The sequence below is a fragment of the Rattus rattus genome, chromosome 4, assembly GCF_011064425.1.
Source record: "Rattus rattus isolate New Zealand chromosome 4, Rrattus_CSIRO_v1, whole genome shotgun sequence".
Classification (NCBI taxonomy): domain Eukaryota; kingdom Metazoa; phylum Chordata; class Mammalia; order Rodentia; family Muridae; genus Rattus; species Rattus rattus.
In genome coordinates, this window is record NC_046157.1 from 144,943,060 (window position 1) to 144,970,661 (window position 27,602).

The following is a 27,602-nucleotide window of genomic DNA, read 5'->3' on the forward strand; positions in this document are numbered from 1 at the left end:
CCTTTCAGTGAATGTGGCAGAATGGTCCCCTACATAAGAAGGAAGCAGGCTCAGCTGTATGTCTTTGCTTCACCTCGACTTGTGAGTAAATTTGAGCAGACTTCTTTACATCACTAGCCTCAGTTATTCTTGCACCAAATTCATCCATTTGTTCACTAAATATTTGGCAGGTGACTACGGAGTAGCAGGCAATATTCCAGAGAGTGTTAGCTGTCCCAACAGCAAGGTGAGCATATCGAATAGTGGAGAGTGATTCTGTCTGACAGATCACATAGTGAGGGGAAAGCAAATGTTCACAGGAAAACTGAAATGAATCTTGGCTTCCACACTTGGTGAGGTCTGTCGGTAACATCTCTAAAAACTAAATATCTCCGTCTATAAAATAGTTATAGTTCAAAACTTATGTAATGAAGTCCTCAGTGTGTAGTAGGCACTGTGCTATACATCAGGCAATCAGATAAAGGTTCTGCCATGGCAAGTCGTATTTCTCAAGCACAGAAGACTTGTGCGTCTTCTTACTACACCATCGAACCTGTGTTTGCAAAGTCTGTCCTTAGGATGCTTGGAACTTTTTCTTAAAGACCAGAGGCTTGTTCCCTTGCCCTTGGATGAAGGTTGGCCACTTGTCTCTGGTATTAGGGAATGTGGCAGAAGTGGGGCTTGTAAATCTAAGTCATAAACATCCAAGTTTCTGAAGCTGGAGAAAGAGACGGCTCAATGTTAAGAGCAATTGCTGTTCTTGTAGGAGACCCAGGATTGATTCCTGCCATCTACACATGCAGCTTATAAGCATCTGTAGCTGCTGTCCCGGGGTATCTGACCCCCTTCTTTGTCCTCTGAGGGTACCAAGCATACACATGGTGCACATACATACATGCAGACACATTCTCATATGCAAAAACACAGTTTTTAAGTAAGAGAAAACATCAAGTTTCTATCTGGTTTTCTCCTGGGTTTCGAGCTCTGGGGAAATCCAGCTGCCAATTATGAGAACACTTGAGCAACCCATAGAGAGGATTCTGTCAGAGAGAAACCAAGGCCACCCACCAACAGCTAATAACAGCATGTCAGTCATGGGAGCAGTCTGCCTCAGAAAAAGATCCAGTCCCAGTTAAATCTTGCGATCAGAGCAGCCCTCGCCAAAATCTTGATGCAAGATTATGAGAAATTCTGAGCCACACCCACAGCAAAGTCACTCCCTAATTTTTAATCCATGAGAACCAGTGGGCAAGTTCACTCCTGCTACCATGAATTTTGGGGGTGGAAGGGGAGGCGATTATAGAATAGTCCACATGGTTAATGATAGGAACATTTATATAGATATAACGATAAATGATTTGGGCAGGAAAAAATTCATTTATAGTTTCCTTTAGTTTATTGGCCACATTGAAAAATGAAAATTAGGTAACTTCCCACAGACCTCCACTATGTCCATCCTATAGGATAAAGTGCAAACTTCCAGGTCTAGTATTCAGAACATTACAAGGTCCAACTCCATCCTACCTTTTCCCCTCTCCTTTCCAGCAAGACACTATACTCTGGTCGGATCAGTCTTTCATTCATTAGCCAGTTACTTATGGAATTCCTGGCTCCAAAATGTTTAACTTTTCTTGTTGCCTATTTATCCTTTCCCTTCCAAATATAATTTCATTTTATCCTAACTCTAAGCAATGTTGTATTACTTTTAACTTCCAGTAGACTTCGCTGTTAACACTATGTGATCAGTACTGGAGTACTGATACTTAGTGCCCCAGTTCATAGTCCTATTAATCAATGAGTAAACGTTTGAGTGAGTATCATGTGCACGGGGCTATACCAAATACAGTTATATTTAACTTTCTTACTTTCAAGCTATGATGGAGGTGGTGGGTGTCCCTTCACTCTTAAATTACGTCATAAGCAACTTGCGATTAGATGGCTCCTATTCACAAGACACAGGGGCATCGCCACACTATTTCCATACAAGTCAGCCATTTCAAAATAGCGGGAAGATGTTGACATTTCTCATTGTTCTTCATGAGCAACACAGCGTTATCTGTCACTGTGTGAGGTGCTTTGTCATGTGAAACTATGTTCCTCTGAACATGTAAGTCATCTACAAAAGTCCTTCTGGAGGAACACCTACTCAAGATATTGTGACTATTAAGTCATTTGTCACTGGCCTGACAGTACTGTTTAAGACCCCTGCCTTTCTTTCCCTTTAGTTAGTGTAGTCCTTTACTCACATCTATCTTAAACTGTATCAATTACATTTGGATAGCTTGAAGCTAGAAACCATGACCGGCCTTATATGGAAAGCTTCTGGTTATAAAGAATAATTCTCTGAATTATAAAAGCACGGAAAGTAAAGGATAGAAGAAAGGGGTGTGAAACACTGGGGAAATAACTGTGAAAGAGAAGGCTACAGACATTGCAGACCTCTAACATTTCCAATAAAGTGGTGTTCAAAGGAGTTTCCAAACTAGAACTCCATTTCCAACTGGGTCACCTGTGTTTACACTTCTGGGCCATGTCCCCTCCTGATGTAACAGGACATCTGAACCTAGTGGTCTGAAGATGGCTGTGTGTATATGTATGTGTGAGAGTGTATGTATATGCATGTGTGAGTGTGTATGTATGCATGTGTGAGAGTATGAGTATATGAATGTATGAGAGTACGTGTATGCATGTGTGAGAGAGTGTATGCATGTGTGAGAATGTGTGTGCTGTGTGCCTTGTCAGAAACTGTAGAGTGAAGTGATAACAATGCTTCCCTTTAGAGTAATGCAGGACTTCTATATTTTACAATACAAATATAATTATATAATTTATCAACAGGCTTGGACAGAAAAAGATACACATGGTATAAAATAAAATAAATTCAGTTTAAAAAAATTCACTCCCTTAAAAAAAGATAAATAATTTTAGTTCCATCACCTACACTTTTAATAAGCACCTTCCTTAGACAATAGACTCAGAATTCCTACCCCGTGTCCCCACCCACAGCAGTTGGTATCCCTAAGGAATGTAAAGACACTTAGTCTTGACCTCACAGACACCCACAGTCCTTCAAGTATCCTGCTGAGACACACCTACCACAAAGTTTTCCTGGGTGTTCCACATGGGGGTGGAACCATATGGGGGCCACAGTAGAACTATCAGCAAACAAGAAATTGGTAACAGTGACTCTGATTTTACATTAAATGCTGATGTTTCTGTCAATATTGTGTTCTTGCATAAATTTCTAAAATAATTGAATTAAAATATAATTGACCTTGAATCCTAGCTTTTTGCCAAATGTGTGAATTTGATTTGCCTCTGTCCTGCCACAGCCTACTCCAGGTCGTAGGTAAAGTCACCAGTTGAATTTTGTTTGGTTCCTTTGTTCCTGGACCTACTTAACCAATGAGATGGGCATAGCTAATATGCTTAGCATGTCTAATGTACTTACTACATGCATCGAGACATGATGCTATAAGTGCTCAAGATACCTAACAAGCAGCCTTTAAATATATGATGACAGCATGAGTATATGTTGAGAAATTTCAATCAGCAATTATTCTTCTCTCAATAATGACCAGTGTTCAGTAGCTGATGTTTGTTTCTATATATAATATTACAAAAAAAATAATAATAATAACCATAACTAAAGCTGCTGTTCTTCAGGATCAAGCACTTAAGTATTTAGGAGTTGTTAACTGGTTTATTTACACAGTAACTCCATAAACTATACATCATTATACAGTACCAGGAACCACTCAGTGCATCTGATAGACTTCTCCAAAATATGTTTAAACAGGCAATCTCAACTGAATCCATGATTTCAACCTCTACATTGCCTCTCACGATAATAGCAATTCCATCCCGATTATAATTATGTAAGTGTGTAACCAAAACAAAATGTCAAAAATGTGAAAATGTCATAGGGCATTCTCATATTAATCCACAATGGAATTCCAACTGACCAGAGAGAAAGAGAATAGTGTGTGCTATGGCATTTCTTCCACATGGGCTATTTCATTCTAAAAATACACGGGTTCATTTATCAAAGACATAAGACATGATGTGACCTAATCAGAAACAACGAAAAACTTAAACAGCAAGAGTATCACGGATGACTAAAGTCTGGTAGGCCAGGTTTCCTGAGTGATGCTTAGAAGCAAGTTTTAATGAACAGTCACTTGGGAAGATGTGGTCAGCCAACTGCATCACAGATCCTCACCCATGAGCCAAGCTGGGCTGTCCGCTCCCCAGTAAGTGAAAGAGAATTAGGTAGATTTCTTTCTTTAACTCTGGATCTTGACTTTGAGTAGAGAGAGCAACTGCGATTGGCAACTTCAGGAAATGATGTGACTATTCTTATAAGAACACTTAAAATAATTACTCGGTTACTCTCACCTATAGATGCAGACACTCATGTTTCCTGTGTGAGAGTTATAGGAGTTCCATACCAAACTCGAGTGGAACACACAAGGAAGTTTGTCAGGCAAAGCTGTCAAAGTGGGGGTGATGTGGAACGGAAAGAGAGTAAAATTAAGACAAGCCCATTGATGGAATCAACAGCTATTTGGTATCCTGAGTCTCTACTAGATGAACCAACCTCTCCTGTACTTTAAAGGCATTTCTGGTAGTCTGATGTAACTCTGTGTTCTTAACTCAAGAGAACATGAGCTGAGAAATCTCTTCCCCACCTTGTCTGGCATCAGGGTGTGCCCATCTGCACTGTGAGAGACTCAGGCTGGAGCTAGGGAAATGGGCACCTGACAGCAAGTGCTGCAGTTGGCTGGCTAAGCAGAGCTGAGCCCGCAATAGCCTCTTCTTGCTCACTATAAACAGCTCTGAGAAGAATGCCAAGAGAAGCAGAGTCCAGTGTCCTCTCCATCTTGTCTCTATGTGTCTCCCGGAGTTTCTCTTCATGTTTTCATGGAAAGTGTCAGTACTGCTTTCAAAATGACCATTAACTGTTGTTTTAAGAATGAAAGACTGGGTATGGGATTTAGAGGCTATTTGTGAATTTTTTCTGAAATTTCTTAAGCAACTTACAGGTGTTAACTTCTCCTACATAAAAAATGCCAATGCCGGGGTTGAGGATTTAGCTCAATGGTAGAGCGCTTGCCTAGCAAGCGCAAGGCCCTGGGTTCGGTCCCCAGCTCCGAAAAAAAGAAAAAAAAAAGCCAATGTCTCCTATGAATTTAGAATTTCTAAATATTTGTGATGGGAATGTCAAGGCAGACCTACTTTGAGATGGGTAATGGGACTTCCATTTTCAATGTAAGCATCATTGATATTTTTGGTATTTTTTCTTCATACTCCTCTCATTTTAATTTTTTAAAATTAAGGCATATAATTACATGCTTTCCTCCCTGCCCATCCCTCCCCTTTTTCTGATAGCACAGTCACATTCACTCATATCTGGGAACTAAGAATCAAAGCCAAACAAGGTGTTGGCCACTTACGCACCACGTAAACACAAGAGTGTTTTTACCCTTACTTGAGAGTGAATTTACGATCCAGTCTCCAATAACCATCTCCTAACTTGGACCATCTTTGACTTGTTGGATTCCCATTTGCTCATCACATTGGGCGCCAAATGTAGAAGAGTTAAATTACTAATATTTCAGTTAGCTTCCAAACAAATGATACTCAAGCTATGATTTATTTATTTAGCTTTAGCCCAATTACTGGGGATTGCCCCCTAATCTGTATTTCCATTCGCTAGACTGTTCATTTTCAGCAGCGCTTCCCAAATGCTTGCTGACTGAACCTCATCCTGGGGTAACTTCTGCTCCAGCAGTACTTCCTGGGGGTTGCCTATCACTTGGGCACATGCTTCTGGTTCATCACGTCTAACAGGATCTCCTGTTCTCTCTGCCTTCTTCCTCCTTTCCTCTCTCCTCCTTTCTCTCTCCTACCTGCGGCCCGCCTCCCAGCCCAGTGACTGAAGCCCTGGAAGAATTCTTTTCTCCCCAGTAATTGGTTGTAACCAATTTATCTTAGCCAATAGTTTTAAATTGGAGAGCAAAATTTACATAGTATCAGTTGGTGTATTTGAAGATCTGTTCATCAGGAACAACCAGATCTTGGGGACCAGTAGTTAGCATTTGAATGCATAGCAGCACCAGACCAACCCCCAACACATCTAGAACTGAGCTGTATCTGACATTACTGTGATGTTATAAGGTGGTCCCTGCTGTCAATGCACCCTCTGTGTGATAAATAAGTTAAAGTTGTCACCAGTCATGCAAATGAAATACACGTCAATATGTCAATGACAGGTGTAGTGATTAGAATGTAAGTAATCAGAAGGCTTAGAGGCTAAGATATGAATTTATGCCCTAATAGGCCTTGAGGATGTAAAAGATACAACCCAATAAGAAGGAACATGGAATGAGGCCATTCAGATATCTTCTCTTTAAGTCTAAGAATGATAAGCAGGTAAAGTTGAGAAAATCCTGTCTTGAATACAGAGTATTTTAGGATATGTGGCAAAAGATAGAAATAGGATTTGACCCCACCCCTTTCAGCTATGGAATCAATCCAAGCATGAGACGATGTGGTTTTGATGTCAGAGGGAAAGAGGAAGGATGGAAATGTACGGGTAACTCGAGGATACATTTCATAAGACAGATTCTGACTGAGAGCTATTGGTCATGGGAGGTGATAAAAGAGAGAAGTCCAAGATGACTCAAATGTTTCTAAACCAAGAGATTGACTAGAGGTGCCGGAATGGATGCGAATGGAGAAACTGGATGGGGCAATCAATACTCAACAAGTGATGAATAATGCTGAGTCATGATCTTCCCAGAACAAAATCCTTCCATCCTGCGAACAACAAATGACCAAGGGACCAAGAATTTCAACCTTCCTTCTCATTTTCCCTAGACCTGACCCCCCAACAGAAAAAACACACAAGAGTTCACAGCCACGTTCAGCCAATACATTTAAACTCAATCAAGACAGTAAGCAAATTATGAATTCTGAGTCCCTCATCAGCTCCTCTAACTCCTGTGACTGCTAGAGTAGATACACCTCGGACTCCTGCATACATCCCTCTACCTTCCCTTCTGTGAAAACACCCCTGGCAATTTCAACAGGAAAAAAATGTCTCATCTCCCTGACTTTCTTAACTCTCACCTGAGAGATGCCTCATAGACTCTTTCAGCATAAATTGACTCACCAGCCTCTTCCTAACGATTCAGGAGTCAGGCTAAGGCAACCTGCATAGACCCCATTGACCCGCCATTGAGCAATAATGTCTTTTTTTGGCTATTTTATTTATTTACATTTTAAGTGTGGTCCCCCACTTCCCAGTCTCCCATGCCTCTAAGAGGGTGCTCCCCCACCCAACCGCTCCATTGCTCCCAAGACCTGCTGATAGATAGAAAACCCAATTGAAGTCATTGGTCAATCTATGGACATACTGATAGATGGTGGGCAGAAGAAATCAAAGACTAAAGCAAACCTCAGCTTCTTGATGGTTGGCACCTACAAGCTGGATAAATGTGATGTGTAGGTGGAAACTAGGTAAAGTCCAGGCTTGTACATATGAGCATCACTGAGTTCTTAACATTTGCATGTTTCTGAATTTTTAACTTTCAAAATAGCTCAAAGAGGTGATGTGTTAACTGAGATCAAATGAGCACAGGACTCTCATTTGTGTAGTGTCTACTGCATAGCAGTATCTAGTAAACGTTTTCTGTTCTTTTCACCTGTCTGTAAATACAAAAGGTATGCTTTGGTGGTCAAAACACATGCTAGAAAGGTTAGCTGAGCTTGCATTCATCCAAGCTGTGAAGTCACATCTGGATGTACAGAATTTAGTATAATTTTATGATAGCGTAGACTAGTATAGTTCAATTAATCCCTGCTGAGTACCAGCTCCTATCAATTCTAACCTGTGGGATATGAATTTGCTCTAAAGAAGAAGGTGTACTAGGAAATGTTAGCTTTAATATATTTGGGGTTTAATTCCATATGTGATAATATTTGTATAATATATTTTTCATCATGCTTTTAGCAATATTTCCAATTACTTGAAAATATTTATTTAAAACCACACACAAGAATGCATGATGGCTAGTTAGTCAGAACTGCATTCTTTGGTATCTCTGGTCTCAGTAAGACCGGATTCTATTGGTCTTAACAAACAGCCCCATAGCAGTCAGCTGCCCTGGACATTTTGGGTATATTTATAAGAAAATAAGAAAACTCCATGATATGCTATAGCTCAGCTTAGTCTGAGTGTGTGTTGGAGAAGTTCATTTACCCTTAATTGTGGCATTCACACTTTGAAGTTTATCTCTTGACAAGTTCCCTCATGTGGAGATTGCAAGAGTTTGGATCAACTTCAAAGTTAGTGCTATGACCCCTTTCTGTTGGAATGAAGCATCAGGGCCTGCCTGCCAGGCTTGGGAGGTTTCCTTTCCCAGAGATTTGTAATATGCAGGAGATGTTTGTTGCAACACGAAAGAGTCAGAGAAGGAGGCAGACAATGGCAAGAAGAAGGCCAGATTTCTTCAGGTGCCCAGCCATCAAAAATACTAGAGTCTTTTGAGAGTCACTTATTATCTTTTTCTGAGTGGTGTACAGAGTCCTACAGGCAGGTCTGCCAAGCTATTCTGAGAGCAGAATGTGGCTGTGGAATTGCAAATGTCATACTCATCATGACCAAGTTTCAGCAAAGGGTGTAGTCTAATGCTCATTTTTATTATGCAATGGCCCAACCAGTAGTGTAGCCCAGAAAGGGTTTTACCTTTTTAAAACAGGATCTGTGATCCTGTGATTTCTGTGATACTACAACCACAGTGATACACTATGAGTCAGTACATGCCACACTGAATATTAATATTAAGGGAGACTCTGAGATGCCCATTTCAATGACTTTATATTTCTTAATTTTGTGACAGAAGTGTTTATATTTTTAACCCTTGATCTTTAGTCCTCTTTTACTGACATACATGATGTGACATGAAAATCAAGCACTAACTACTAAATGTAAGAATTATAATTAGCTGGGAGGTGGTGGCACATGCCTTTAGCCCCAGCACTTAGGAAGCAGGGGTAGATGGATCTCTGTGAGTTTGAGGCCAGCCTGCTCTACAGAGTGAATTCCAGGACTGCCAGAGCTACTCAGGGGAACCCTATCTTGAAGAGAGAGAGAGAGAGAGAGAGAGAGAGAGAGAGAGAGAGAGAGAGAGAGAGAGAGAGAGAGATTTTCAATAGCTTAATGTCAGTCTAGAGCCAACCCACCTAGGTCAGGCATCATCACTCATTACTGTGAAATCTTACTTGTTTTAGGCTTCTGTATGATTAGCTTTCTCAATTATGAAATGAATAATCCAGTCATCATGCCTCTGAGGGCCTGTCTCCAAAGTATGAGATCAATAACAATTTATTATTATTATTTGCTATTAGTCAGCTTTGATTGCTTAATATTATAGACAAATGTAAGACCCAAACCAAGGACAACTAAAACAATAACATAAAAATACCTAAACTCAAACTTTCATCGACGAGTTATGTTTTATACTGTCAAACAGTGAGGATGGGGGTTGAATGGGCTGTTCCTTTTATACTGGTCTCAGACGCTCCCCAGAACAATACCTTCAATAGTATAATTGTGTTTTATAGTCTATTAATTTTGAGTTGAAATCCTGAACATATTTTTCTTTGAGTGTTATTTAGGAAGATCTAGAAAAGGTTATTTAAGAGACTTAATATAGGCTCCAAGTCTCCAAAATAAAGAACAATCACTAATAACCAATTTCCAATACCTTTCTCTTGTGCCCACATGACTGAATTTTGGCAAGCAGAAATCCCTCTGGGCTCTGGGGGTCTCATGTATAACATGAACAGGTTCCTTCCTGGTCCTGATGGCAAACCAATCAGCTACTTTTTTTTTTGACAAGGTATATGCTATCTAAGAGGCAAGGAAACTGTGTCTCCGTTTAGTTTCTATTTCCATGATTGGTCAACTGATGAGAGTAGGATGTTGAAGTCTCCCACTATTATTGTGTGAGGTGCAATGTGTAAAACTTTAGTAAAGTTTGAGCTTTAGTAAAGTTTCTTTTATGAATGTGGATGTCCTTGCATTTGGGGCATAGAGTTCAGAATTGATAGTTCATCTTGGTAAATTTTTCCTTTGATGAATATGAAGTGTCCTTCCTTATCTTTTTGGATAACTTTTGGTGGAAAGTCAATTTTATTCAACATTAGAATGGCTACTCCAGCTTGTTTCTTAGGACCATTTGCTTGGAAAGTTGTTTTCCAGTCTTTTACTCTGAGGTAGTGTCTGTATTTGTCACTGAGATGCATTTCCTGTATGCAGCAAAACACTGGGTCCTGTTTACGTATCCAGTCTGTTAGTCTATTTCTTTTTGTTGGGGAATTGAGTCCATTGATGTTAAGATACTAAGGAAAAGTGATTGTTGCTTCCTGTTTTTTCTTGTTAGAGGTGGAATTATGTTTATGTGGGTATCTTCCTTTGGGTTTATTGAAAGATTACCTTCTTGTTTTTTCTAGGGTATAGTTTCCCTCCTTGTGTTGAAATTTTCCATCTATTATCCTTTATATGGCTGGATTTTTGTGGAGATACTGTGCAAATTTGGTTTTGTCATAGAATATCTTGGTCTCTCCATCGATGATAATTGAGAGTTTTGCTGGGTATAGTAGCCTGGACTGACATTTGTGTTATCTTAGGGGCTGTATGACATCTGCCTAGCATCTTCTGACTTTCATAGTCTGTTGAGGAGTCTGGTGTAATTCTGATAGGTCTGCCTTTATATGTTATTTGACATTTTTCCCTTATTGCTTTTAATAGTCTTTGTTTTGTGTATTTGGTGTTTTGATTATTATGTGACAGTGAAACTAAGAGAAGATATGAACCAAATGGATTTAATAGATATCTATAGAACATTTCATCCTAAAACCAAAAGAATATACCTTCTCAGCACTTCATGGTACCTTCTCCAAAACTTACCATATAATTGGTCACAAAAAAGTCTCAACAGATACAAGAAGATTGAAATAACCCCATGCATTTTATCAGATCACCACGGACTAAGGCTGGTCTTCAATAACAACAAAAACAACAGAAATCTCACATACACCTGGAAGGTGAACAACGCTCTACTCAATGATAATTTGGTCAATGAAGAAATAAAGAAATTAAAGGCTTTTTAGAATTTAATATAAATGAAGGCACAACATACCCACACAATTATGGGACACAATGAAAGCAGTACTAAGAGGAAAACTCATGCCTCTGAGTGCCTCCAAAGAGAAACGGGAAAGAACATATACCAACAGCTTGACAGCACACCTAAAAGCTCTAGAACAAAAAGAAGCAAATACATCCAAGAGAAGTAGATGGGAAGAAATCAAACTCAGGGCTGAAATCAACCAAGTAGAAACAAAAGGAATTACACAAAGAAACAACAAAACCAGGAGCTGGTTGTTTAAGAAAATCAACAAGATAGATAAACCCTTAGCCAGACTAACCAGAGGGCACAGAGACAATATCCAAATGAACAAAATTAGAAATGAAAAGGGAGACATAACAACAGTAACTGAAGAAATTCGAAAAATCATCTGATCCTACTACAAAAACCTATACTCAACAAAACTGGAAAATCTGGATAAAATGGACAATTTTCTAGACAAGATACCAGGTTCCAAAGTTAAATCAGGATCAGATAAACCATCTAAATAGTTCCATAACCCCTAAAGAAATAGAAGCAGTCATTAAAAGTCTTCCAACAAAAATAAGCCCAGAACCAGATTGGTTTAGTACAGAATTCTATCAGACCTTCAAAGAAGACCTAATACCAATACTCTTGAAACTATTCTACAAAATAGAAATCAAAGGAACATTACCCAGTTTGTTCTATGAGGCTAGCAAACACACATTCAGTGTTTGAACTCTCCTATAATTTTTTTCCTCTACCTTCAGACAGAATTTATTGCTACAGTTGTAAGAGCTGCATATTACAATAGTTTCTCATCTCATCTCTGATACTATGTTTCTTTCAGAACCCTCCAGGTTAGACCAGGAAGAACTGCTCACTCTTTCTTGATTCTTGCCCACTCAGTGGGATGCTGAGACCTGTGCATCATTTCCTGAATGAGTCTCTAACTCCTATCAGGTGGAACCAGTTAGTTTAAGACCATTCATTCCAAAACCTTTATATTTCTCTCCTGAAAGTTTCACAACACAATATTAGGTAACTGAAGGGGGGGGGAGTGGAAATCCTTAAAAGTAAGAAATTGGAGAAAATGTGTTGAAGGGCTCTAGTAAACTCCAGACACTATCAGTGAATCAACTCACAGCATCTTAAAGTAGCACATCTTGAGTCCTATTGTCCTGCTTAATAAGTTGAATGTACTATTGCTAAAGTCTGTCAAATAATATACATTCTATTATTCATATGTATACAAATACATTATATTATATGTGATTGCATTACATATACATTTAACATGTATATATTATGTATGGCATACATAGTTATATACAAGTCATTAAATACACAATACATTTGTTACAAAGAACTAATGCACTTACAATGCAGAAAATGAAAGTATGCTGTTTTAATAACAACTTATTAAATTCTCTTTGACAACATTATATAATGACTTATTGGAAAGTTCTTCAGGGGGAAAAAGGTGCTATTCAGGTGTAAGGAACTGCTTATTCTAACACCAACAGTTTAAATGCTTCACACTAACTGAATTGATATTTTCTGGATTATTCTACCATGCATGATTAAAGTATACTCCTGTGGTTTTCATCCTATTTCTTGAGAGCAGGTGACTGAAAATCACTGTATTCAAAAGTCAGTAGTGTGTTACTATTATTCCTTAAAAAATAATTCAACATTGTACTCTGGCACAATACAATTGTGTATTGTCATAATCATTTGATGCTGGTTTTGTAAGGTTGTTTTATATGGATCTTCTTAGGAGGCTGCTGCTTTGAAACACCTGACTAGTTGCTTAGTCCTAAACTAAGAAAACCATTCCCCAAGAGAAATTAACAACAGCGATACACTGACAGCCACACCAGACAAATGACTGTGACTCAAAGCTCTCCGTCTGATACTCAGGCCTTCCCAAGTCCTTCCTACATCTCTGTATCAGATCCAAAAGAAAATAATGGAGTGAGTTAGGCAGTCTGCCCACTTTATAACCCGGCAATGACTTCATAGATGTGAAACAGCCCTAATTGGGAAACAACCTTCTTTCAAATGAAATCTGTTGATTTGGAGAACTAGGAGTGAAAAAACACACAAACTGTTAGGCAGTAGCCAAGAGAAAATGCTATTTTAAAAAGTTAAGTTTAGAATGGAGCAGTAACATGGCACGCAGAAAGTTTTCAGTAGAATACTAACATTAGAAAACCAGTCATTTACTTACAAGTTGGCTTTGCTGCTGGTGGAAATTTTGTCCGGGTAATAGCCAGAATTATGAAAATAATCACTGGCCATAAGATCAAAACAAGTGTCCAAAGCTGCAAAGTAACAATAGAAAGTGTTATAATGCTGACAGTAAATTAAAGAAAAATATGTATACTCAAAAAAAAAACCCATACCATTACTAAATTAAAAAAATCAAGTTATAATATTCCTACAGAGGCTAGATATTTGACTACATGTTTATGAACAGGAAACAAATGAAAGAATTTTATAAATGCAGACAAATTCATAAGAATGACTATTCCAAATCAAGTCTTCAAATGTCCATCTGGTGTTCCCTCTCTGGTTACCAATTATGACCATCCCAAGAGTGATTATCTTAAACCTCCAATCAGATCAGTAACTTCCAGATAAAATACTTTAGTATTTTCCACTTGTCTGATGGGGAAGGCTCAGTGTCCCAAGTAGGGCATATGAAATACAGGATTATTTCAACCTGGAAACATAGTACAGTTTCCATTGTCAGCATTCTGTACTCAGTCACACAGACTAGCGTGTGGCCTTGAGGAACTGCCCAATAAATGTGGTTGAACAAAGCAGTGACTAATTGAGTCAGACAGTGAACTGTAGCTCTTTACCGCCCCAGTGTAGCATCCTGTGTGCTTCCATTGTAGAGCCTAATTTATTGCTATGGTTGCCTGGATCCCAGAAGAAAAAAAAAACCAACAACTCATTTATGCTAAGGACAGTGTTGTATTCATTTCTTAATCCTCAGTACCTGGTGCAAAGTAGGTTCCCAAGGAATGTACACTGCCCTGAAACGCCTATGGGAATTTCACTTTTAGGCACAGTAGTGGCTGCTTTCCCTTCCAATGTAGATACAGCCAGGGCCAGGGAGACAGATGAACCTCAGTGGGTAAAGATGCTTGTCAGGTAAGGTTAAGGACCTGAGTCCATCCCCAAACACATGTAACAGTGCAAGGAGAGAACTGATTCCACAAAGTTGTCTTCTGACATCCACATACATGCTGTGATACACCCACTCCTCACATACATCACACACACACACACACACACACACACACACACACACACACACACACACACACTAATGATAACAGTAATGGTAAACATTTTAGAAGTTACATTTGGGCCTGATGGCACAGGTCTTTAATCCCAGCTTCCCAGCAGGCTAAGGCTGAAGGAATAAATGTTCAAATCCTGTCTGGGCCACTGAGTGAGTTCAACTCGATCCTGGGCAATTAAGTGAGATTTTGTCTCAAAATAAAGAAATAAAAAGAAGACTCATCTAAATCGTGCGAGGGTTGGGTTCAATCCTCAGGACTGAAAAAAACAAACTTTAATTCACTATCTGCCTAATATTTTTCAGGCCTATGATACTGGCCCCATAACAGTGGAAACTACATCTTCACAAACCCATGAACTGTGGTGTGCAAACACAAGATGGGGCACAGACTTTGTTTGCATTCACTATGATTAAATATGAACCCTTCTGCTCTGCTTATAAGTCAGACTTTTACCATTCCCCACCTGCTTAGCATAGCACGTCTCAAATTTTCTCCCTGTGGCTCGTCAGCGTTTCAAAACCACCCAAAGCCAATCAGTTCTTGATCCCTCAGTAACTCCCAGCTGGAAGACTCCACTCAGGTCTCTGCCCAGGATCTAAGATCATGATTCTCCTCACTGGTGGGTAGACTTTGGAAGGCAGCTCTGCTCGCCACTATGCCACCAACACAGGTGTAGGTAGACTTTGGATCTAAGCACACGTTTTTCTAAGATTGAAGACATTCTTCTAGCTCTCGGACATCTGACATGGCTCGGTTTGACAGAAGCTAAGACGTACCCAGACAGGTGGAACCGCTCGATATAATGTGACACTTCTCCGACAGTGATGTGTGCTCCAAGTCACCTGGGGAACCTCTCAAACATTCAGACCTGGGCTTGGGAGATTTGAAGGGAGTCCTGAGGGTCTACATGTCTAAGGCTGCTAGGTAGGTGGTATCGATGGTCCTTTGCACAGACAGGAGCTAGATGTGCAGAAGAACTGTTTATCAAGTCTGACAACATCTTTGCTGGAAAGTCTCATTGGAATCATCTGATGGATAAAAGTTAGGGCATTTGAAAGCTTACATATGGGGACACATTGCATTTTTATTTTTCTGTACCTTAAATTAAAATTTCCAAAAATCACGCATGTAGGCCTCTGACTGTGTCAGCATCGGAACTCATGGATATTTAAAAATCACATTGGAATGATGGCACTAAGGAGTACCCGCTAAGCTTCTTACTTAATGCTATAATTTTTAAAACCCACCTCTTATCAGATCATAAATTCCCCTTTAACACTTCACTAACAATTCTGATACAGCTGACTTAGTTTACAATTTTATTTATTCAATTTCCTTTTGTTTTATGAATTGTAAAAGACCACTGTTAGAAGAGAGAGCCACAGACTAGGCCAGGCCACTGAACACAACAAAGACATCAAAGATGCAAATGAGTCCTTATCTGATGCAGCTCCTTTATGTCAGCTGCTTACCAAGTGCTCGCAGAACGTGTCTAACATCATATACAATGTGTAAACAGGTTGTGAGCAAGGGTGTGTGAATCTCAGAACATTCAGGGCAGGACTTTTTAATATAATTATTGTGCTATTTTGAGGATTAAAAAAGAAATCGTCGCAGAACGCAGATTCTAAAAAAAATAAATATTACTGCCAATGAATTATAAGCAATATTGTTATCCTTGCCTAGTCTTTGAATAGTTGACAATTGGAGTCTGTTTTTCAAACATTCTGGATACGGAATACCTATTATACTTTGTATGACTCAGTTGAAATGTGCACTATAGGGAATTGAATTTAAAAAAAAAAAACATGAATGAAGGTGGATTTAACCATTTGCTATGGGAGACCATTGATATTCTTTAAAAAGAAAATTCTTTTGGAATAGAAGGTGTGGAATCCATTAGTTGCTTTTAGAAGTATCTATTTGTTTCCTCTGGTAGCCTCAGGAGAATAAGAAACTGAGTTAAGCTACTCCAGACATCCACCTTCAAATGAAGAACACACTATGGCATTTCTTAAAGTTGTCTTTTTGATTGATCTAATCGGATGATTTTTTTTTCATGAGGGTGCTTTGGCACATTTTGAAATTAATTTTAGATCTATTTTAAATCCAGATAAAATCACAGTCTAAGTCAGAGAAATTTAAGGCATTGTGGGCCCTGTTAAAGCCAAAAACAAGCAAGCGAACAAAGAAAAAACCAAAAACTATCACAAAACCCATAAGCATATCTATTCTCCCAGGCTTTCCCTGGAATTTTAGTTCACAGAAGGTTTGAGGACTCCCCTGTATACTTCATCTCCGAGGGATGATAAACACAAAAGTCCTCTACACTGTGGTCTAGGGAATGTTGGAGTTGACAAATTAATCACAAGAGCAAGAAATAAAGTTTCAGTTTCCATAACGCAGGGCTGCTTTCAGTTCTGTGCTAAGTATCATCATAAGCGGCCAGAAAGCAAAAACAAAGTTAAGGCTCCAATGCTCAGTGAGCCATGACTTCTGTTTGTTTGGCAAAAGGCAAATGTATTGATTTTATACTTAGAGCCACAGGTGTTAAGTAACACTCCGAGAAAAGCTATTCCTGAAAGGTTCCGCATTTCTTCTTGATATTTTAATTGTCTCGGGCTACTCCTGTAACTCATTTGTATCTCATCACCTTGTGCTCTTGACCTTTAAAGAAGTATGCACACTAAGTTACAAAGTCCTTGACAGGAGATGGTATTTGTGTTCTTCAAATCATTTGAGGTTGATTTTTATCTGAAATGCCCTGTTCTGTTATTTCTCTCTCATTTCATTCCTGAACAATTTATTTTTTAAAAAACCTTTGGGTAAAGTCCATCCATCCACACTAGGTTTGAAGACATCATGGTGGCCAAGTAAGAGGTGTAGATTTCTAAACAGTCGAAGAGGACCCAGAACTATGGAGGATCCTGGGTCAATGAGGGACATCAGAGCCCAGTGGGCTGAAGAACATGGGGATAAAGTTAGGATGGCCAGCCTGGTTTGTCAACTTGGCACACCTGAGAAGAGGGAATCGCAACTGAAGAACTGAGGTCTATAGACACGTTTGTGGGGACATTTCCTTGGTTGAAATCTGTTGTAGGAGGACCCACCCCACCGTGGGCAGCACCATTCCTAGGCAAATGAGACTGGGAACAAACCTCATTCCTCCATGATTTCTGCTTCATTCTCCTACCCTGAGCTCTTCTCTTGTCACCTAATTGTGAACTGTAACTTGTAAGCTAAAATAAACCCTTTCCTTCCTAAGGCTGATTTTTGACTGAGTGGTTTATCACAGTAACAGAATATCAAGCTAAGACATTCCCCATTTCCAAATTTGAAAGGTCATAATGGCATATTAGTTAGTGCCAACACTAGAGAGACAGAGATAGTGAGTTCAAGGCCAGCCTGGTTTGTTTAGCAAATTGCAGGCTAACCAGGGCTACATAATGAGATGCTATCTTTAAAAAATAGCAGTACAAATAATAAACATAAATACGTGTTACTTATTTCCTGCCTTTATGATTACAAAGTTCTTTCCACCTCATTTTATATCATTGTCTCAACCCTGAAAATGCTAATTTGTTCAAGAAATCTTGTCTTCTTCAACTGGACATCCAAGAACTACCAGTGATCCTTGCTGGTGGACTATCAGTATTTCCAGGCCTAGACATAGTTAGAAAATCATGTGGAAGATAAAGAGAGATCTATTCATCAATCAATCAATCAATCAGTCAGTCAATAGATAAACATAGGCAGATATAAGGAATTTAATAGTTCAGAGACGGTCAAATGATGAAAACATACAGAAGACACAAGTACCAACCCATGAGAATACAAACCAGATTTGATTCGATGGCCAAATTTAAACATTAAAATTCAATATAATAACCAAATATTTAAGGGTCACTGAGTCTATAGATATAAACAAATGCATAAGAAAGCAGACAACTCTATAGAATGCTCAGTAAAGACTAGAATGCATGTGCATATTTTCCTGCAAGGATGAAGTTGACTTCATGCACTACTGATAAAATGCAATAAGAGAGAAGAGAGATCCACTTCCTTGGGTTTCTTGCCCAAGATAATGGATTGCTGTAAAACTGAGGAAATGAATGACCACTGCCACAAAGCAGCTCCTCCTGAGAGTTCATGAGAACTAGGATCATGGACATCAAGGGAAGACAGGAAGATGATTTCAGACCGAAGATGAGAGAGCTGAAAGCCACATACAGCATCTGATCCTGAACAGTCAGTCCTTTAGCTTTAAAGGACTCAGTGCCAAGAATGGCCAAGCTTGAAAGGAGCCTAAGAATCTGATGGCATTTCACATTTATATGTGTGTGTGTGTGTGTGTGTGTGTGTGTGTGTGTGTATACACACAAATTTATATATACATTTTATATATGCATATAGATACATATATATAAATATAATCTAAGGACATATAGAAACAAAAACAAAGCACATCAAGATAAATACATGATAGGCTGGAAACATAGCTCAGCGGTTAAGAGCACTGCTTGCTCTTCCAGAGGTCCTGAGTTCAATTCCCAGCAACCACATGGTGATTCACAACCATCTGTAATGGGATCTGATGCCCTCTTCTGGTGTGTCTGAAGACAGCTACAGTGTAGTCATATACATTAAATAAATAATACTTTAAAAAGATAAATACATGAAAATGTCATAATGGTGTCCATTATTTTGTGCACAAACTAAAAACAAAAGGATTCTGTTCATAATTAGAAGCTGAGAGTCTACAATCTGATGGTGTTTTACATTTATATAGAGAAAAGCACACTAAAGATTAGTGCTAGCCTCTAATGGTGGTGGACTTGTGTGTGTGTGTGTCTGTGTCTGTGTGTGTGTGTGTGTGTGTGTGTGTGTGTGTGTGTGTGCTGTCCTAATGACATTCCTTTTAATTTGAAATTATTCAAAATGAAAAGTTTGGAAATTATATTAATGATCTCTGTATCTCTTCTTGAAAAGGTCCAGACCCAATCTGAAAACTCAAACATAAAGGCAGAGCAGTAGGAAAAGACATAACAAACAGACAAGCTTTGTAGGCAGAAATTCTATCTACCCAGATACAAGGCTCTTAAACTTGGAGGGCACTTTTTAACGTTGAGATAAATGTGATTACGACCTGGAAGTCAGCTCATGGGTTGGGCACATGCTTTGCACAAACCAACAGATGAAACAGAAGGACAAGCATGACCCAGGAACATCAGCTAATGAGGCTGCTGGGTTACGAGCAGGCTAATCAGCAGGGCCCATATGGTGGCCTCTTTAGGTGTGCACAGTTGCAAGCTATCCCAACGAACTGTCACAGCAGCCCAGGCTTCCTTCCACGGGGCAATGGTCAGTAATTAGACCATTCATAGGAAGTGGGGAGGGGTGTATAGGATTGTGGGGGGAGAAGAAAGGGGTAGGGTGTTGAATCTTATCTTTGTAAGACTGTGGGTGTGAGGGCAGGATACATGGCTTTCACATTTCATTGCTTAACACATGCCAAGCAAGTATTCTACCGCGGAGCTCCATCCTAGCGCCATGATTTTCGTTCGGTTTTGTGTGTTTTTCTTTAATTAGTTTTTAGTTAGCGTACAAAACAATGGATTTCATTATGACACCTTCACACACGTGTCTTGATGCATCTTGTTCTTAGTCACTCTCAAGTTGGGCAGGTGAATGGACGTACTGGACGACATTTTTATTAACTACACTCGGTGATGTCATCCACACCAACTGGCACCAATCAAATGTAAACTGACCCCCAAATTTCCACTGAGAGTTGATCTGTAGTACCCAATAGCTAGAATGAATCACACAGATGCATTTACATCTGAAAGAACCATTGAGAAATCTCACAAAACTGATTTTCGAAAAACAAAAAAAGGAGCTATCATTTAGATTTTAGTTCATTCTTACCTCTACTACTTTGTCAGAATTGTTTACTGTAATTCCTGCCAGTCTGTCTGAGTCTATTCATGCCTAACATTGTTAGAATTTTCTGGTTATTGTACTAATGGGAAAGTTAAAAAAAAACATAGTTAAATTAAATTTCAATGCCTATTTTAAAACTTGAGGGAATGACTTTAAAATATCACTTACAGACTTTTACCCTTTTACCCAGATCAGATACTGACTGGGGCTTGGTGTCTAATCAGACTCACTGAAGGGCTGCATTCATTGCACGTGGATTGTTGTCAGTGGGGTTGGAATGCTTTAGAGCATGTGATCCACTTTATTATAGCTACACCATTCCTTCCGGTTTTATTCTTTGTGTGCCTCACATGGTCTCATTATCACCTTGCCCTTACAGACACCAGCACCTCTTGCTCTACAGTGTTTCGAAGTTGGTTATGTAACAAATGAATAATACTGGGTATCAGCACTCAATTTGGTTAGGGGTATTTTGCCAAAATAAAACCAGAATGCCTAGCATTAACCATCTAGTCTACTTCACCATAGTCTGGGAGACTCTTAAGGTACTTAAAATTGAACATATAATACTGTATTCATCTACACAAGGTTTGTGCATTCATTAGTACAACCACATTTGCTGAGCACCTACTGTATACCATGGCATAAAGATAAATGAATAAAATAGTCCATCTTTTAAGGAGAGGAAACATAAAAAAATACAATGAATGTAATAGACAATGCTACGGTATAGAAAGATAGTGTGAAAGGGATGGTAATTCAAGGAAAGATCATTGGAAAAGCCTCAAAGGTAAAAAGGGGTCAGAAAGAAGAAAAGACATGTACATTAGATGGGGGGGGTTATGACATAGAAGTCTTTCAAACAGAGGAACCATGTGACTAATGTTCATAGACAGAAAGAACTGAAGACTATGTATGCCAGGAGCACATAACTGACTCATCAGGAGGTAGTGGGAGCATCTATGTCATACAGTTATTCAGCCTCACGCTTCCTTCTAGTGACAAGTCTACTGCCCTGAGACTACATTATCAGACAATGGATGCTGTCTGTCATTTTTGATAATATTGATGCAAAATTTTTCCTTCCTTTACTCACCACTTGCTTATTTTAGTTTGGCCTGTCTGCATGAGAGTTTTGCAAGTATCTGAAGAGAGGGGAAAAAAATCTTTTCACTCCCAGGGTATCTTCAATAACTCTCTCTACTAAGTCTCATTTTGAAGTGGATTTCCCTGAATTTCAAGATGGTTCAGTGAATAGACGTACTTGACAGCCTGATTTTGATCCCTGGATCCCACATGATGGAAAAAAAGAACTGTCTCTTGAAAGTTATCCTGTGACTGGCTCATATGTGCCTATGTACACGCACACTCCTACACAAATTACATATATATATATATATATATATATATATATATATATATATATATCCAAGAATGAAATGTTGTAGTCAAGTTGTTGCTTTATAATTAGTTTCAGAACTTCTTACAGAATTCTGAAAGAGGACGCCTAACATGAATGACTTAGAGCAGGCACATGCTAGGACACACTTAGCTTGTGTACCTCACTTAGTGTAACAGGTTCATTTTCTCTTGCAGGTGGGAAAACACAAGAAGACGAAATAAGCCTCTCCAGAAGGTGCAAAGCCATAGAGCGGATGTTTGAACCTAGAGTCCTGCTTCAGCACCAGTGCAATTAGCCACTAAGCTATTTAGATTAAACACTACAGAACAGAACTCTGGCTTGCTTTGATCTGAATATTATATTTTTATTAGTTCATCCTTGAGACTAGTAAAAGAGTTTTTATTATTTCGAAGCTAGAGAGCATTGAAAGTCATTTAAAGGTCTTCCTGTAATCTAGAATCATAACTTTTTATTACAAACTTGAAAATAAAAGTTGTCCAACCTTTCATAACATAAAATCCACTGAATACACTGCCTCCTTCTCCTTTATCCATTTCACTTTGCATTTCCCTATAAGACAAGGATGACCGTTACTGAAAGCAACAGAGGAGCCCAAGATTCACATTCAAAATAAGAGCTCAGGATCTTAAATCTGGGATAAACCTTAGTTCTACCTCCAAAATAAGGCATTATAGGTGACATGGACACCTTAGTCAGTTGGAATTTCTGATATTCAATGCTGCCATGAACATAAGTAACTCAATAAGTCAATTAAGTGACTAACAATAAGTCAATTTTCTGGATTCTGTCCTTATGAATTACAATACCATCTTGGAGATAGGTAAATGTCCTCTGATGGATATAGAAACAATGTACTCTGTTGGGTTGACAATGGAAGTTTTTTTCTTTAATCTGCAAAGCTAGCATACAACTAAGTCCTGGGTTTCATCCTAGAGTTTTCTCCCATGTATGTCACACTGCATGTAGGGCAACACATTATTGCTGGGATTTCATTGCTCAAATTCCTAAAGCACCTTCATGTCATTGCTTCACATTTCTTGACAGAACTTAAAACATGTGTATCTGCCATGTATCAGGTGCCATAATTAGCAAATGGAAAAAAATTTTTCAAGCAATTAAAAGGAATGAAAGGACATCATTGGTCCTCCATCTCCACGTGGTGAAAGGACCAGAACATTCACTCACACAACCGAGTACACCATACAGGACTTACTTTCTATTAAACTGATAAAGAATTAAACCTGGGAGTAGAACTTAGTCCCAGCTGATTCTCATGCAAAGTTTATTTTAACGCACAAACCAACCCATGTTAAGGCTTCTCCCTTCATCCTCTAGTCTCTCTAAAGGGAAGAGGGGCAAGAAGGGCAGAGAGGGAGGGAGGGAGGGAGGGCAAACTTGGTCCACAGTGCCATTTTGACAAACGTGAGAACGTCCATGACCGTCCTCACCTGAGCTGAGTGTGGTCCCTAGCTAAGCACATAGAAAGGAAAATATTCAACTAGCATGAATTTTTCCTCTTCAGGTCAGAAGTTTGAAATTAGAATCTGCTTCTGACGAGACTTGAACCCCTATTTAGAACCCATCTTCTAAATGAAAGATAATCCCTTCTCCCATTTAACCCTGTCTTTCAGCCCACAACTCTCTGCGGTCCCCCTTCCTCTCATTAAGGAGTATCTCACTGGGTAAGCCTCCTGTTGCTGTTCTGGAATCTGTCTTCATTGCCCATAAATTTTAAATTCCAAGTTCAGCAGGGTAACATCTACTTGATTTTCTCTGCTACCCACCATTTCTGCTGGTACTTAATACATTTCCCAACATAACTGAGAAGTATATCATCAGAAATCTTTTAAATAAATAGAAAAATATCTATGGCCTATACAGTAGATACAACCTCTTCTTTGGTGGGCTCAACTCTGACCAAAGATCAGAGAAAATAAGATAGAAAACTTAGAAGAAACAAAAAGAAATCATAGTACAGATAACAGATTCATCACTGGGGAAATCTGACTTTGATTCTTGGAGCCATGGTGTAACCTTGGATAAGTTCTTGGATAACTCTCTGGAATTCTGTAAAATTGTCAATTGCATATCCCTAAATATTTTGAAATTCTCATCTGCAGTTTTCTAAGTAAAAGTGAAATTCATTTCAGATGCAGTTTTAAGAGAGGATGTCCCTGCAAATATGCCCCAGATGAACACTTAGGCTATTCTTAACATTCTTTTCTTGAATCATATAGTTATCGATAATTCTTGTGACATTCTCCATCCTGCCGTGAGCAGTTGAATTTTCTCTACAGTACCCCGTCTACCTGAATATTTTTCACCTTTCCTTTTCTTTCTTGTGCCTTTGTTTCTGCACTCGTTAGTTCCGTTATCTTCCTTTGTAATCTTTCTTTCCCACCATCTCACTTTGAGACGATGCTTTTCTAAATTAGGGGCGGTTGACATAGTGGCGATACTGATGTTTTGCTTGTCATTCAGTAAGGACAGTTCATTTCCAGTATCACACACCTTCATTCGGATTTTCTTGAGTATGAATGTCTGTCTTTGACATACCATTTTCAGAATTAATGTACAGATAAAAATGCTGGCATTCTAAAATCCTGACTGGGGAGAAAAATATTCACTTGAAATCTCAGTGCGTGTTTTGGGGAGCTTGGGGTTAAATGATTAAGATTTTAGAAACTGAACCGCCAAAAGGCAGGCAACTTTAGCAATGATTTTGTCAACAATATACCAGCTTTCACTGGTTTTTGTTTGTTTGTTTGTCTTGGTTTCTGATTTTTAATATATATTTAAATAATGTCTTCTGCATTCTCTGTTCAAATGGACTTTCATCATTAATTTGAATAAAATAACATATCCGTATTACTCAAATTCCTCAGCAATTTAGACTTATTAGAAAGCAGTTTGGAATCTAGGTCCACACTTAGATCTTTCCATATTATAGGATAAATCTGACAGACCTTGTGCCCATTTTATGAGTGGAAAAACCAGAGCTCAAGTGACAGGTGCCGGGTGATCCTGGGAGGAGCCCCGACTCATGCTCGGGACATCCACATACCGACAACTGTGCTGCCCTGCTGAACGACACCCAGAATCACCCACGTGGGAAGTATGGGGGAATTTCTTTTTCTGTGCTGGTTTTATAGTTAACAAACAAACAAACAAACAAAGTCAATGATTTCATCAGTTTATCACACTCATTCGATCACATGACGCTTTATGACTTAAAGCCCTGCCTATCAAATTCCCTAGCGTAAGTAACCACCTAACTAATTCTTCCTTTGAGTACATACATTAGAATACTGGGGTTGCAGGCTCCACAAGCCAGCGCAGAGAGAGATAAGGAGCCTGGATCAAACGCTGGGTTTTATGATGAAACTGATTTGCATTTGCATAGCTGCATTACCCAACAGAGGCTGGAGTGACTGCTCTAAAGAGAAGGATTCAATAAGGCTTGGGTTCTCTAGTTCTTATACACTCTTCTGAATGCATAACTCACAGAAACGTGCTCCTCCCTCAGCTCTCTGGACCCTGGACTCTGTACAGTGGAGTTCTGAATAACTTGTCTTTGTAATTTAAAAAAAAAAAAGCATTAATGTAAGACTTTCAAAATGATGTGGGAAAAAAAACAGCAAAGAGAGTCAGTGGTATTCTTAAAAACAGGAATATGTATGTGAGACAAATACATATATATGTGTGTATATTTATATGTGTGTGTATATATATATATGACACACACACACATACACACACACACACACACACACGATCTCATTTCCAGTAAATGATTTTTAGATACGTGAATTCCTTTCAAAGCTTTTCCATTCTAGCAGCCTTTACCCTACAGTCTTTTCAACCAAGTTCTTACTACTTTTCCCTTTCTAGAACAGTCCTTCCCATCTCCGATGTGTTCAAATGTTACTTTCATTCATCCCATTGGAAATACACCTCGTTTCTTTCTAAAAGCACTCTGGCTTGCATCCAAACTTCCACGCCAGTACCAGTTCATCCAGTCACAAGGTACATCCTCTGCTTTGCCCAAGGAGCGTCCCGATTTACTCTTTCAATTTACTCAAATCAAAAGGCTGCTTTGGGGGCATGTTAAGACTCGCCCCATTAGCTGAAGGACAGATGGAGGCAAGAACTTGAAGTATCTTATTTCTCTTTTGAAAAAATGCCTTTAAGCTCTTCTCTGTCTAGCTCTCATTAACATCACATTTCAGGATTTACTGCTTCGTATCCCCACGCTCCCACCTTAGACAAAACAAACCCAAGAACTCCTCACCGGCTGCCTTTTGACACCTAGCCAATTTTTCCACACCAGGATCCGAAGCTGATGAAACTGGGAAGCCATCCTTCAGACACCCTGAACAAACAAAACAAAACAAAACAAAAAATTCCCGACTCTTCCTCCGGTCCTCAAGAGAAGTGGTGTCCCGTCTAACTTGCTGTATGCCGATGGGTCGGGAGCCTTTTCACGGCATAGCTTCGTAGGGCCTGGGGTAAGAGGCCCACAGCTCTTCTCTTCCCAATGGATTTGCTTTTCCCGTCAGTAAATCCTTAACCAAGAAACTCTTCTCAAGCAAAATGTCTTCAGGAATGAGGAGCCACCTCCGGGCCTTTCAGTGGCTTGTGCTTATTGTAAAATAATGCCTCTTGTGCGAAGTCCACACTCCAGACAGAATGAGTATCATTCAGATAATGCCCCACTGTAAAACAAACAAAAGGTGAACCCACACCTCCTACTCTCCAGAAATTAACTGCCTCTCCACACCTTAGAGAGCGTGTCACCTGCACTAGACGCGTCATAGGAATTAGGCGGGACCCTGGAAGGGCCAGTAGGACTTGTCCTACATCCCTTTGCTTTCATCCCTACACATAGTCCCTGCTGTGACAGGGACTGGGCACTGAGGATTTTACAGGTTCCTTAAGGCAGAGAGTGAGACTCCTGGCGTGTTTTAAATGTTTTAATCGGATGTTTTAAATCAGATGCAAAGCTGTAATCTCAGCTCATGATTAGATGATAAACTATGAAAGTTCCAAACTTTAGCTTAAAATGTAATGTTCTGGTCTGGGGAAGGTGACCAGGCCAATTGAGCCCCAGCTCCTAGGTTTAGTGGTCAGTGAAAGGTAACAAAATGACATGTGGGAAGTTACAGTTTACAGGAGACACAAAGTGACCCAGAATGCTTCTGCTGTCCTCTCTGCCTAAGACATTCTCTGCCCATGTAGACCTGCACCTCTCAGAATTATCTCCACGATGGCAGCTTCCACACAGGCCTTTAAATGACCTCATCAGATATATCTCTCCCTCTTTATAGCTCATTACAGTTCTTTCTACTATCTCTCTCCAGTAATTTATATTGCTGCCTTGTTGTTATTTTGAATATCTCAATTAGATTAAAAATTCTATGAGGGCACGAATGATTATAGATCACAGTGCTTTGTGTATGATCGGTGCTTAAGAATCGCTACTGGATAAAAAAGACAGACCATATAAGCCAATCAAATGCATCTCTGATTCTTACTGCTTGACCTGATTGATCGAGAGTCTACTTGCCAAATCAGTTACAGCATCGTTTGAGTTCTTCCTTCAAGTCAAGCCAGTAAATGCTGGCTCAATTGCCTGGTCTCCATGCCAACTCTGGGAGCTTGGTGGCAGCCAGCCTGGGGCAGACTGGATCCATGATAGAGCATGCCCATTACCTCAGCTCTGGCTCTCCTTACTGTGAAGTCTCCAAACCCAATCTG

The 27,602-nt window shown here is 39.3% G+C and overlaps 1 protein-coding gene across 1 annotated transcript in view; it reads right to left on the reverse strand.

Moving 5' to 3' along the window:
• Positions 1 to 26,379, reverse strand: part of Abca12 (ATP binding cassette subfamily A member 12) — a 169,840-nt gene extending 143,461 nt beyond the window's left edge. The window contains exons 1-2 of the mRNA XM_032901300.1: positions 26,137 to 26,379; positions 13,393 to 13,486 (exon numbers count right to left, since the gene is read on the reverse strand). Of these exons, the coding sequence (XP_032757191.1) occupies positions 13,393 to 13,486; positions 26,137 to 26,205 (163 nt within the window). The 5' untranslated portion in view covers positions 26,206 to 26,379. The remainder of the gene's footprint in view (positions 1 to 13,392; positions 13,487 to 26,136) is intronic.
• Between the last annotated feature and the right edge of the window lie 1,223 nt (positions 26,380 to 27,602).